Here is a 14,281-nt window from a genome sequence, read left to right as displayed (position 1 = left end):
AGGTCACCGCTTGACACGCCTCGTCCATCTCTACGAGGCTATATCGAGAGCCTATATTGGACGCCGCGTTCCAAACTCCGTCGCTCCGTCGATAGAACCTCCGGCAAAAATCTCGTCTCTCGGGTTCAACGATCACTTTCGGTTTCTTCCGTGATGGCGACGCGACGTATCTTTTCCTTCCTCGTACCGTGCACGACCTACCTCGGTTTCTTCGTGCAAGTCCGACCACCTCGCGCTCGAAGAATTCCTCCACGTTGTCCGGCCATACGAGCAACTTGCGTAACGTGACACGTGTCGTACCAGGTGGCATAATTTACGTGTCGTACGCGCATAGTACCGTGACTGCTTCGCGACCAACGATACATCTACCTTCCCCTTTTTCTTCTTCTCGATAGTATCGTTTCGAAACCAGCGATGTTTCGCGATAATCGTCGTTTCCGATTTCATCGAGATTACCAGTGAGTTTTAGCGCCGGGAATCGAAACTTTTGTCTCACAGTTCAGCGGTTAATGATTCGCGACAGCGTGAACGTTAACGCTTTGTACGACGATCGAACGATTCGCGACGCTCTAGCGTCGTTCCGAGAGAAAACAGCGCGCGAACGGACGCGAGACGGAAGAAACTCGGTTCTCGTATAGCGGCGTAAATGGTGCGGGAACGAGGCATCGTGGAACAGAGAGAGCGGGTCAATCTGCGAGCTTCACCACCCTGAAAGTTTATCGGAGGTGGCGAGAGGAACTTGCACCTTACTTTGCGAATTCGGTAGAGCCACGTTGCTCGATGTATCCGAAGTACTTCTGGAGAGTGCTCGAATTAGGGCGGGCGCGCTGCAAAGCCTATTACACACAATGAGAGACGACTTAGGAGATCGGCTCGAGTGGCTTCGACTCGAGGATGTTGTACTCGCCAGAATCCACGGATACCGTAGCCGTGTGTCCATTACGAAACATCTACCTTCCCCGCTGCACGAATTCTCCGTGGTTCGTTGGTTCTCGTGAGCGGGCGAAACACGAGAAGATGGAGCGAGCTTTTGGAACGTTAACGCGTAGGCGGTAATAGATTGGATAGGTAAGACGAGGATTATCAGGGAAAGGGAATTACGCGGCAGGAAACTGATTCGATCGATCGGAATAGTCGACGTAGCTTCGTGTAACGATAGGTTGGTGAAATCTTTCGCCGACGCTAGCTCGTTTCGAGGTAACTGCTATTGGAAGCCGCGGCGACGAATTTGCCAAAAGGAAGGAACTGCCGCGGAGGTAGGTAGGTGGTGTGGTGGCGCGCGGGACAATTATTTTCACCGGTTGGCCGTGTTTCGACGGTGTCTCGATGAGGTCGGATAATCGCGGTACGCGTGAGAGCCCCTGGGATTCTGCGTGGCTCGTCGAAGCAGCAGTCTGTGGCGGTAGATAGGGGGTAGTGTCGATGGCAAAGAGAGTCGACGGGGGGACAACGGGGTGGCGGAGGGTGAAGGGCTCGGACGGATTTTGCAGCGCGCAGTTTTCACCTTTGAGATTCCATCCGGCGGCAGGGGCGGGCTGCACCCGCCGCGTCGGCTTGGGTACTTTGGTCTAGGAATTCAAGGACCCGGAGTCTGGGGTGGGATCGACGACACCGTTCGCGCGTCGGGGGCGGTGCGGCTGATGGCTGCGTGGCACCGAACACCGTGCGACGAGGACGCGGACAGCCGTAATCGAGAAAAACGGACAGAGACGAGAAGAAGAAGCTGAGCGGCTAACGCGAGAGCGAGCGAGGATGTGGCGCGAAACGAAGGAAGACCGACGCGTAGAAAAGCGGAGAGGGCATTGAAGTGGTGAAAGAAAGAAGGCGAAAGAGCGAGAGAGCAGCAGGTGGTGGAGCGAGGGTCGCGGGGTAGAGAAGAAAAGAGAAGAGAAGAGAAAGAGGAGGAGGAGGAGGAGGAGGAGGAGGAGGAGGAGGAGGAGGAGGCAGGGAGAACGAAGGGAGCGAAGAGGGTTGGACCGATAGCGTCGCGGCGGTGGTGAACACCGTGGAAGAAGGACGGAGGCAAAACTATAGAGGGGAAGGCGAGATTCGAAAACGGGGTGAAAGACATAGACCGGGAGGGAGATGGCGCGCGGGTGCGCGTCACGCGGAGCGAAAGAGGAAAAGGGGAAAGAGGGAGAGGAACGCGAGAGGGTGGGTTGTAGCAGCAGCAGCCGAGAGCCGGTCGATACGACCACCACTACAAACGTGTCGCAGGACACGATGCACAACCTGCTGGCTGTGTCGCGTGTGTAACGATACGCTCGCGACCCTTCGTCTCCCTCTTTTTCTCTCTCGCCCGATCCTCTCCTCCCTTCGGCCGGGGCTTTCTCACCCTTCTCGTATAGGACGAGAACGAGAGCTGCCGAGAAGCAAGGTGTTTTAGCACGGTCTCGAGGATCCGCCATTTTGAGAGCGAGTCGTTTCTCTCGTTCCCCTCGAAACCGTTGACTTTTCACGGTAAAATCTTTGCCGGGGCTCTCGCGCGCGTTTCGATACACCGACGAGTGTCTCGTCGAGCCGAGGAATCGCGTACCTTGATCGATCGACCAATCGCGATCGTCGCTGTTTCTTCGTGGTTTGAAGCGTTGCGTCCTTTCCACCGCGCGGTCTTCCTCACGGATCCGTTTAACGGCAGACCCAGGTCGATCGGTGTTGCGCACGAACGAAAAAGCGCAACGCGTACCTTTCTATCCCCTCGTATTCTTTCTTTGCAGCCCGACTGTAGCTTCGCCATTTAACCAGCGTTCTTCCTCTCTGATTGCAGTTGTTCTCTTGGACACGACACAAGAGGAGAAGCTCGAGTGGACAAAGTATCCGTTCGGCGCGGAAGCTAACACCCCAGGGGTAAGTTTTGCCATTAACGCGACGCAATCTCGTTCGGCCGGTGTCGTTGAGGGACCTCCGTTAAGAGGATTCCACCAGCGGAGGTGGTCCGCCGCTACGGTTTACGCGAGATCATCGATCGGCACGAAAGTGGTCTACGCGAGCGTGACGGGAAGTCGAGGCGCTGGGGTTTCTCCGCTGGCTTGCGAAGGCGAAAGAGCGTGTGCGAGCAAGGGAAAGAAGATGAAAAAGTACGAAATCTGCTCGACGCTTTCTCGTTCCGGACGGAACAGCGACCGCGTCCGCGTAGCATCCGTGGGGACAAAATGGGCACGCTGGAGGAAGAACAGCGGGTTCCGGGGGTACCAGAAGCACTTTATAGTCTCGGTACGCGCGGCATACGTGGGCTCCCGCTGGCCGGTGCGCTCTCTCGGCGCCATGTTTGTTTTTCAGTTGTTAAGCGCGCAGCGGGCCGCCAGACAGGTTTAAATCAGCCACTACCTCCTCCTCCACCTCCTTCACCACCGAGCACAGCCAGCACCTCCTCTGCTTTCTCTCTCGCTCTTTCTCCGTTGCTCGCGCGTCCACGTTGTCCCTCTTTCTTCCTCTCGCGTCCCATCTTCCTTCGCTCCTCGATAATCCCTCTCTCTTTCCGTGTGCTCGTCTCTCGCGCGGGACGCGCACCGCCGGACCAAGAGTCAGTCCGCTGGGTAACAAATTGCTTTTTGTTTGAACGGACAAATTAGAGAGACGGCCGCCAGATAGAGGGAGGAGAGGAACGAGCGGAGCGCGGCCGCGAGAGAGACAAGGAGAGGATGCGTTTATTTAACGTCGTAGAACGCGTACTTTCGTTACGAGCGCCGTTGAAAATTTCGTCCTGACCCGGCGAGACGACCCTACGTGGGTGTCGCCCGCTAAATATCCGCGCCGCGTCGCGTCACCTCGCAAAGTTTATCGGTGACGATAAACCGCGCGGACCGCTTGTTACGCTACGAGCTTCGTAGCTCGGTCGATATCCGTTCGACTTTCCTTGCCTCCGTTCTTTCTCGATTGCACGCTCGCACCGATCGATAGTAGCCGGATTAAAGTCTGCTCTAGCGTCTCTGCGAGAACTAGCGATAATTAATCGATGGTTCCGTATTGGCGAGGGCACGAACCAAATTATCGGTCGGCCATAACCTCGTTATTTCGCGTTCGATTTAACAAACGTCGAAATCGGGAACGGGACGGCTGAAAAGATATCGGTCGTGGTTCTCGTCCACTTTTTCTCCCGTGGCTTTCAGCGCGTCGATCGTTAGTGCCGCAACGCTAATCGAACAGCGAAACGTTCCGTTTGAAAAGGTTCTTTGAGTTTGCTGTTGATTTTACTAGCTGCTAAACGTTCTCCGCTTCCTCTCGGGAACGGGATCAGAGAAACGCGCACCCGCTCGTGTGCACGGAAGCCCGATTTTTTCCTTGTAACGTCAGGGAAAAAAAGCAGGCCTTATGCTCATCGTCAAGTACTCGAGTTCGCTTCGCACCTCTTCTGTCTACATTTAGTCGCAGCGCGCGAGGAACGCCACTGGAGCGTCCAAATATGTGTTCACGGCTTTCCTATGATCTCAAGGATCTATCTGCGGCGTACTTTACACCTTGTTCTGGAAAATGGCTCGACCGTTTTTTCCATAGTTCCTACTTCGCACGCGCGCGCCTATTACTCGGCGCGGCCATGAATCGGTGACCACGTGCAGAAATTTCTTCCACCGCGATATACGAGAGAAACGTACGTACGATCTATGCTCGTAGTAGCTTGTCGATTCGCGAGTTTTACCAGTTAGTCGCATTTACTCCGCGGTAGTATTCGGTACAAATTGATGGTCGAACATGTTCCTTGCGACAATCCTGTTGCTCCATTCGCATCTTGTCACGACGTATTCGTCTCTTATTTTTGCACCAACGTAACGCGTAGCCAATCGAACAATGCGTATCGTTGATAAACAAGCGGAACGGCTACCCGTGAAAGTCTCGGAGGTTTTAGCTCGTCGCGATCGGATCGAACGACTCGGATTTGACGTCATCGGAATAGATCGACGCAAACGATCAACGGCCACCCGCCGGTGATTTCCTGGCCGATTCGTTTCGATATTTACCAAGTCGTCTGTAAACATTTTATTATACGCGATTATCGACCGCGCGTTCTCTTGTTCTTCGGCGATTACGCGCGACGATTCTAAGAACAACGGCTCACCCTTCGAATTCCATGGATTCTTAGCTCGTCGGTATCGATCGAGAAAAGACGACGAAAGAGGTTACTCTCGGCAATCTCGAATCAATCTTCGCGCGTATGTCGCCCCAAGCTTATTAGTTATTAGCAGAATTATCTTTCTCGCGACAATCCTTAGATCGACCTAACCCCAATCTCCGCGCGTATTTCGTTCCGTAGAATTATTTTCCTCGCGACGTTTCGGTTCCAGGTATCCCGGCGATCGGACAAAGGCCCTGAGAAATCCTCCTAAAGTGGTTTCTCGGCTTCTTGATCCTCTCTTAACCAATGGCTTTTCGAAAGAATCGCGCGAACCAGACGCGAGATAAATCGCGTTCGTTCCCTAAAACCGAACTCTCTAAGACCGCCCAATGAGTTCTTCGGAACGGAGATTAGCACATCCCGAGTAGTTTATCTTCAGATTCGTCGATGATGCATCTTCGCTTATTTATTTAAAGAACGACACGTATTATCGAATCGGCAATGGTCGATTGCATTGTATCGTAGATCGATGCCGTTTGTCATGTACGTATCAGGTAGTGGTAAGAAGCCTGCGTCCTACTATACTTAACTTTCGACATCGTTGTCTGGGAATTGGAAAATTTATATATATCGTAGCTTGCTATTTTCAAATCGAGGATACCTACGAGTTATTCGCTGCCTTAACGCGCGTTACACGTTATCGTCAGCTTGCATTTTGAAAAATTGATGAACCAAGCAAGTACAGAGGATTTTAAACGTACGAACCTGTAAAACACATACGTATACGTAGATTGTATTACACTTGGAGATGACAGAAGGAAGAAGCACGGAGCGACGATGACGAATGTTAATTTTGGTGACAATCTGTCGACTTGAAATGTAGAAATCTGCGTCATCCGAAGTCAAACGAAAGAACCTCGTCGGTAGAAGCTGGATACGAATCGGGACAAGGTTTGTCGCGCTATAAAAATGTATGTTGCCCCGGCTTATGATCGCTGGAACAGTCGATTAAAAAATTAGTAGTTAGAAAATTGGTGAAAAATCGATGATAGGACATCGATTATTGATTTTACAGTGGAACTACGATCGCGTTTATCGAGCGAGAAAGTGTACGAACGTAGCTGCTTCGTAATCGACGAAGGTTTTATTAGGAGCATCGTGTAAAAGTAAATATGGGCAAAGGCGAACGAAAGGAACGGAAGGTTGTACGCGACAGTCCCTTCGAAAGTTCTCTGTGGATCGAACAATACGCAAGAAAGGGTTAATTAACCAGGGAAGTCGAGGTCGCGTAGTGGACGAAGCGACTTGTTTACCGGTTTCCTTACGCCAGTTCTAATCGCTTTGCTTTCGAGAATCAAAGTCCAAAGTCCCCGCATAATAAGTACGACTAGTATGGGGGTTATTAATATACAGGACCGTAGAGAGAAAGGGCGAACAGCGTCAGAACAAACAAGCCAAACAGAATTAGCTCGGAGTATTTGAACAACCTGATGGGGAGAGAAGGGTTGGCGTGCGTGGCGAAGCGAGACGTCGCTTTGATGGCGTTGTTGGTGAACCTCGAAACTCCTATAAAGGGATCTCGAAGATACTGTCTCTCTCTCTCTCCCTCTCTCTCTCTCTCCGTGTTCCACTGATCTCGCCTGCAGGACCTTGCAAAGAGGCCGCGTGCCACCCTCGTTCTCGAGAATTCGAGAACACACCGAGACCTTAAACAAAACAGAAAGAAAAAGAGAAAAGAGGGGGGGGGAAGCCTCGACTCGAATTAATCGAGAACGCTCGAGTTCCCAGTCACTCGATCAACAGACACGGATGGACTGTCGCGCACTCTTCTCGACCTCCTCGACCCTTCGAGTTTACCTCATTTCCATCTTTGACATCGAAGGGAACGCATCACCCCGTTATTAAGGGAGCCGACAACGCCAAGCTATCTTTGGAATCTTTTCCTCCGTCGAGTCGATCCAAAGCGTTTCTTTTCTTCCTCGAGTCCATCGATACTCGAAGACCGAGAAGAGGCGAAGAGGTACAACAACCTTGGCTAGATCTCCGATCTTTCTTCCTGGAAAAATTTATCGTCGGTTTAGCGACCGTTCCACTCGTTTCCTGGTGTCATGTAATCCTCGCGCGTAGGAGAAGAGCCGGGAACGTTTAGAAAGTCCAATAAACAATGATGGGACAATTTTGGGAAACACAAGTCGTACGTTTCCGTGTACTTTATACTCGGTGCCTCGTTAATGTAAATTATCGGAGGTGGTATACACACGACGGCGTGTACCAATCGAGGACATCCAATCTACGGGAACATCGAGAAAAATCCTCGATAGCAGTCACAAAGAGGTACGCGACGCGATTTATTTTCACGGAGATAAAGTTTCGATAGAACGGTTCGAGCGACTCGTGATAGGGAAAGGAGGAGGAGGAGGAGGAGGAGGAGGAGGATGAGAACGCGATCGAGAGCTCGTTCGACGGAATATTTAAATCATTTCCCGGGCCGGGAACAACGAGAAGGATATTCAAATGCACGGCCGATCGAGGTACATTTTCGTTCGAGTTTTCGGTTTCGTTTAACTTTCGAAGGGGTTCACTGAAACGAACGTGAACTAGCGACCAACTAACGGTACTCTGTCGCGATAACTGGCCCGTTTGGTGGAGCGTGAAAAAAAAAGAAGAAAAAAGGAAAAAAAAAGAAATATGTAAAATGAGAAACGTAGCTTCCGAAAGAGGATCCTCCGTATCGTTGGTTGATCATGCAGAGGAGAAGCCGGCAGCCAAGTTCATTTTCGAGTCGATGAAACGTGGTGATCGTGTCTGCATCGTTTCTGGCGAAAAGGTCTACTCCGCTCGCACGTGGCACTCGAGTTTCTATCTGACCGTTTCATCTCGCGTTTCCTTCATCTTCATCCTCCTCGTTCACCTCTGTTCAACTCGCGTTGGAACGACCGCTCCTCCACTCTGCTCGCGAACTCCGTTTTCCTCTTGCTCGCTCTTTCTCCTCGCTCTCCTCTCTCTCTCTCTGTCTTTCACCCTCGCCACCACCCTCTCTTCGCTTCTCGGGTCCGTGGCTCATCGTCGGTTCTCTCCGGGTTGGTCTTTTTAACCGCAGGCGTATCTGCATCTAAATGCGCTCCTCGGATGCGAAATTCTGAGGACGTCACGTGGTGATATGTGACTCGGGTAACCGCGTCTTCGGGGGCTCTCGCTCGTCAAGGATCGCCTTCCCGGAATGCGAAGCGATGCGACGCGCGAGAAAACACTTGGCGAGCCAACTTGCGCGCCCTTCTCGTCCACGTTGCCTTGTCCGCGTATATATTCGCGTTTTGCATACCGGTAGCGACACTCGTTCGGCAGGGTTTCTCGCAAATTTTCAAACGAATGAGTCATCGCCTCGCCTCCTTTCTCCGCTCTCGCTTCAACGAGCCTTCGTCGTTTTTACGCCCTAGAAATAAAACGCTCGTTAATCCGCTTCTTCCACAATGGAATTTTTTCTCCGGGCCAGTATCTCCTAACGAAGGATCTTCGACTTACGAGGGAGGTAAAGGGTTCGGGTCAATTTTTATCGACGTCGTCGTTGCTTGTTCCGTCGTTGAATTTTTCAAAAGTCCTTTCGCGACGAGCGAATTCGTCGATTTATCGACTATTTCTAACGCCGTAACGTCCCTCGATCCATCGAATTACCTTCGTTTCCAATTACGTTGAAATCCGAGGATCGACGAAAACGCATTCTTCTCCTGCGATGATCGTATACGACAAGTTCGATTATTCCGTTTCCTTGCGAGATCTCAAGACGTCGGCGATGTCGAATATTAGACGAATCTAATAACTCCGAATCTAATAAATATATCCGTGCTGTATTAATTATCGAGTGTCCCCTGTCAGGCATTTCGAAACGTTTGGAAGGGAAAAGAATTTTTGGAGGAATATGTCGTCAAGGCGGGAAAGCCGATATCGCTCGTAGATCGATTTTATGGAGATAGCCCGGGCGCCTAAGTAATTACCCGTAGCTCATAAAAAGACTACATAAATAGGAGGGTGGAGACAGGCGCGTGTGTCTTTCGGTCCGGACGTGTACCGGGTGGAGCACAATAATCGTACAGCTGTGAACATTTCGGGGCGCCGAACGGGAATAATAAATATCGGGTTACCTTCGGGGGCGTGTCTAGAATAACTAGCTGGCTATTAGCTAAATATTTATTAGCCAGATAAGTGGATGATTTATTCTCTCCCTTCCTTTTTGCTTACGTAAAGACCGACCGAGTGTCACCCCTGTACGACCTGTCAACCGCTAAAAAACCAACTACGTAATTCGTCGTTGGTGGCGCGTCAGGATCCCAACTCTCTCTTCAGGATCGATCGGTTCTCGGTGACTGTCGTTATCGAGACGAGTCGACGATCCGCGGAGCTTCGGAATTATCATCGCTCGCGACCATGTCCGGCAAACGAGCCTCGTTTTTTCCTAGATGATTTATCGACTCTCCGAGACTGAAATTCGAGAACCACTTGTCTCAGATATGGGGCGTCCCGTAATCAACCCCGTTTATCGTTATCCCGTTTATCTGTAGAAAGGCGGCGGTACGGTATGGCTCGATTTTGCCAATCGAAACCGATCGGGTTCCTGGTATCGTAATCGAGTTTCCGTTTCTTCCAAGTAGCGTGAGTCAACCGTTCCTTTCTCGAACGAACATGCAGTTTTACCGCTCTCGCGTTACTCTCGCGCTGCTCTCGGTGTCTCTCGGCGTATCCAGTTATTCTCTCTCTCTCTCTGTTTTCTTCGTCCTACGACCTGCAATATTACGCAAAATCGAATATAATCGTACTCGACGAAGGACCCTCGTGGTCGAGAGTCGTTGGAGACGGAAAACGAAACATCGTGCACGGGTGAAATTAAGCGAACGAGTTATCGGTCCTCGGCGGAATTAATCGAGCCGGGATCGAGGCTGGTGTCCAGGAAATTGTAAAACTCGGGCCGTCGAGTTCTCGAATTGCCGAACGTACACGTGTTTTCGGCTCGTAAAATGTCGCCAAGCTCGCGGACCATCGTGGCCAAGGCGTGTATACGTACGGCCATCGAATCGAAAAGTATCGATTACAGATTTCTCATCGAGGCACCGTTGAACGAAACAAAATCGCTCGCTTCGATCGATAAACGCGCAATCCTTTTCTCCGTACCCTTCTTCTTAACCTCTTCGTATTACACGACCAAACGTGGCGATTCGTGCTCTTAAATACAAATCTCGTTCTAAATTCCAGATGAAAGGAAACTCGAGACGGAAATTTACATATTGTTGCGCGTGATATAACTCGTTCTCGTCTGATCGATCCAAACGACATTTTCTATCGTATTTGATCGCGCTCGAATCCTTTTTCCCAGTGTTAAGAGACCCGGTCTCGATACCAAATACATTTCTCGGTGTGTGTATTCTCGTGTCTTCCGGAGAAAACATATGTTTCGTTTACAGACCTAAGATAGCGTTATCTCAGCAACGGATAGTTGGAAGAAAAGACGAGAGTCGCTTTGAAATGTTTGCTCAGAACGTAAATATGTATAAGCAAACCGTGGAAAATGCGTGGTGTATCTAAAAGCTAAGCGGGTGAGCATGTTTGGACGATTGACTGAAACGTTGATCGACGATTGACGATTGAATTTTGATGGATCTCGAATCGATATTTGTCAAACTACCGAAAAGTTGTCGCCTCGATGCCAACCTAACGTCGACCTAAGCCCCCTCTTTTTTTTTTTTTTAAATACGAACGCGCCACTTCGAAAGGTCGGATTAACGCGATAATTCCTCGAAACGCGATTAGCCAGAAACGCGAGAAACTGCCGCTGAAGCGGTAAAAGAATCGCGGAAAGACGAGTCGTCGGTGGACGTAGCGACGACTACTCTCCTGTTGGCGGTGGTTAGGTTATACGCAATTACGAGACTGTCCTGGGACGCGAAACCCGTCCGAAATCGTGGAGAAGCACGGTCGTTACCGAAGCTGCTGGATCGATGCTCGGTAACCGGGCCTGACCCAGGAGTCGCGCTTACGCATCTGTTTGCTGATTTGTGGCCCGGCGTCGTTTCGCCGAGGGATTTTTATCACGGCGAAGCTATCCGGTGATTGCGTCGTTAAGGCCTTCCGCGGCAGCAGGTAGAGAGAAGAGAGGAGGCCTCTCGCTTCTCTCGTTCCTTTTCTCTTCTTTTTTCTCTCGCCTGTTCGCGCACCGATCCTGCGTACGCGCAACTTCTCTCCCTCGTGCAACGATCCACCGTGCGCAACATCGTCTCGTCTTTTCCTCGCGGCATGCATCGGACGTCCGTCGAACCATCTTCCCTCCCCCCTTTGGCTATTTTTTAACGCGTTTATTACGCATCCATCGATTTACACGCGGCCCACAGTCGCCGATGTTGTACGTTCGTGATGCGATAGCATTAATCGCGGATGCATCGGTGATTGGTTTTTTAAAGGCGCATCCTCGGACGACGGCGCATGCAACGCCACGCTAGGGAAAAGAATACGGATTTAATGGATAAGAAAGCATCAACGTAGAAGGGAATCGCCTGACGACAGGCAAGGACGAGAACGTTCCCTCCGTGTTGCTCGTGCTTCTCCACCGGGTCTCCGGCTTCCTCGCAGTCGATGAGCCGAGACGTTTTATCGAGACACTCGATAGATGTACGATCCTCGGATCGTCTTCGGTCAAGACTGGATCGTTGTCGCGTGATCTGCATCGTCGGTCCTTTATTTCATCCTGTCCCTCGTGACTATCCGACCGTGTACCGCTCTCGTCACAGGACGGAAAGAGAGGCGTGGAAGTAGCGCGTAAGAAGAACGTGGAAGGCGAAGGAAAAAGGAAGAACAGGTCCGCGGAGAGGCCATGTTTTTCATGCGTTTCGCTCTTTGACAGGAAGTCGCGCTCTCGCGTCCCGCCACGATTCCATCGAACCACGATTATTCGCTATTTTCTATCAGAAATTTTCGCACCGCCTGTCGTTGGTTAAAAGCCGCTTTTCGCGCTCGTTAATCGTACCGTTTAATTGCCGTTCTAGTATCCACGTTCGTTCGTTCGTTCGTTCGTTCGTTCGTTTGTTCCAACCCCCGGTGTTCTCTTCGATACTTTATCGTTTTTGCAGGGAACGTCGTAAATTCGTGGAATTCGCAGTGTCGTAAATCTAGCCGCCCTCGAAGCGCTACCGTGAACGTTCCCGTGATAATTACCAGAGCTTCGAAACGAAAAATAAGCCCGGTTCAACGACACGCGAATCCAGCCGTTCGTGAGGCCAGTCGTACGCGGTCGAAACGATTTGTCCGATCGCCTAACGGATCTCGCAGCAGGCAGAACGAGGATAGGGTTTCTCTCGCGATCGCAAGAGGCAATTTTTTCCATCGCACCGGTACGCGATCTGGTTCTTCCTTCGGGCTTCCACCCACCGGTCGAATCTTCCGAAATTCCGTTTTCGCTTTCGTCGATAGCCCCTCGACGTACGGAGACGCTCGACCAACCTCGGATGGAACGAAATTAATGCTAATCCCCTGGAATTAATCCCCCGAGCCAAACGAGAGAATAGAGGTGGGTTACTCGGAGACACGCCATCGGTCACACGAGCGTCAGACCGTTTCCACGGGATTAATCATCCCGCATCCCTCTCTCTCTTTCCTCTCTCTTTCTGCTTCTTTTTCGGTCGATAGCGTTTCGAGATTTCACGACATCGCGATGGGTCGTCGTTTTATTCCTTCGTACACTCTGCTCCTCTTTCGACGCGGGGTGACGTAAGGCAGAATTTTTGCGCGTCGACTGCGGTGCTGATTTAAAAGCGGTAAACCTCGGTCGAGCAAAATATTTGTTCGCGCCCTTTTAATGGTTAAACCGACTGTCGTGAAACGAAAACCAGCGAGAGACTCGTCGCTGTTGGCGAAGATGTTTGGGAAGAGTTTGTCGGGTTATCTTTTATCGAAAGTGGCAAGGAATCGGGGCGTCGTCATCGCGGCCTCTGTCGTATCTGCTTCGATCTCGACGTCTGAATCAGTGGTGTCGATCCCTTTCGTATCGCGTGACCGTGCAGGTTAAAAAAACTTATGCTTTCTCTATCTTTCTTAAACGACCGGCCTCTCTACGAGAGCGTGTCCCTTTTGTTCTTCTGGCGTTGCTGCCGCCTGCACCGGCGTTGTCCTCACCTACGGCATGCTGTTCGGGTTTAACGATACACCAGAGAGGACGAAACAGACGAACGATCGTTTATTAGAACTGATAGCGTTTTAACTGGCTGAGATATTTCAGGCGGTCGAGTCAGGAAGACGGAGGAGAAGACGAAGAAGAAGAAAACAAAAGGAGGGACGAGAAGAGGGAGCAAAGAGCACGATCTATAGCTTATCCAAACCAATCTACGCGAGCGTTCGTTTATTACGCTGTTGGACAGTGTGCGCCAGCGTTTGGCCAAGATCATCCTCGTTACTAAGCGTGTGGGCCGAATTCCACTCGATTAAGATTTAATTTTTAAATCACGACCACTCGTCGCAACGAATTTACATCGCGACACGTGCTCTTCTCTTCTCTTCTCTTCTCATTTCTTCACTTCTCTTCTCTTCTCTTCTCTTCTCTTCTCTTCTCTTCTCTTCTCTTCTCTTCTCTTCTCTTCTCTTCTCTTCTCTTCTCTTCTCTTCTCTTCTCTTCTCTTCTCTTCTCTTCTCTTCTCTTCTCTTCTCTTCTCTTCTCTTCTCTTCTCTTCTCTTCTCTTCTCTTCTCTTCTCTTCTCTTCTCTTCTCTTCTCTTCTCTTCTCTTCTCTTCTCTTCTCTTCTCTTCTCTTCTCTTCTCTTCTCTTCTCTTCTCTTCTCTTCTCTTCTCTTCTCTTCTCTTCTCTTCTCTTCTCTTCTCTTCTCTTCTCTTCTCTTCTCTTCTCTTCTCTTCTCTTCTCTTCTCTTCTCTTCTTTTCCCTTCTCTTCGTTCTCGTTGGACCGCGAACCCCCATGATGTTTACATCGTGAATTTCCCTTTGACGAGGGGCCAAAGGATTTCGTGATGGATGGAGCTCGATCGTCCGCCGATTGTCCCTCGATATTGTCACGATGATCGCAGGCCACGAGTCGTCGACCTCTGTTCGAGCGCAACACAGTTTGACACAGTTTTAAGTATCGTGTGATCTCTGCCGCGAGACTTTTCTCGTCGTTCGATGGGAGCAATTAGATGCAAAAGAGGATCCGTCGAATTTTAGTCGGCCTTTCGAAGCGTCGCGCGAAATTCGACGAGCGTTTAT

At 50.7% G+C, this 14,281-nt stretch overlaps 1 protein-coding gene across 14 annotated transcripts in view; it reads left to right on the top strand.

Moving 5' to 3' along the window:
- Eph (Eph receptor tyrosine kinase) overlaps positions 1-14,281 on the top strand; it is a 94,693-nt gene that overhangs the window by 47,257 nt on the left and 33,155 nt on the right. For all 14 annotated transcript variants that reach the window (XM_033330723.2, XM_033330728.2, XM_033330727.2 and 11 more), the window contains exon 3: positions 2,768-2,847. In XM_033330723.2, the coding sequence (XP_033186614.1) occupies positions 2,768-2,847 (80 nt within the window). The remainder of the gene's footprint in view (positions 1-2,767; positions 2,848-14,281) is intronic.

Source organism: Bombus vancouverensis, chromosome 12 (genome assembly GCF_051014615.1).
Source record: "Bombus vancouverensis nearcticus chromosome 12, iyBomVanc1_principal, whole genome shotgun sequence".
Lineage (NCBI taxonomy): Eukaryota > Metazoa > Arthropoda > Insecta > Hymenoptera > Apidae > Bombus > Bombus vancouverensis.
The sequence above is the reverse complement of the archived record's forward strand: the minus strand, read 5'-3'. Positions and strand labels throughout refer to the sequence as shown.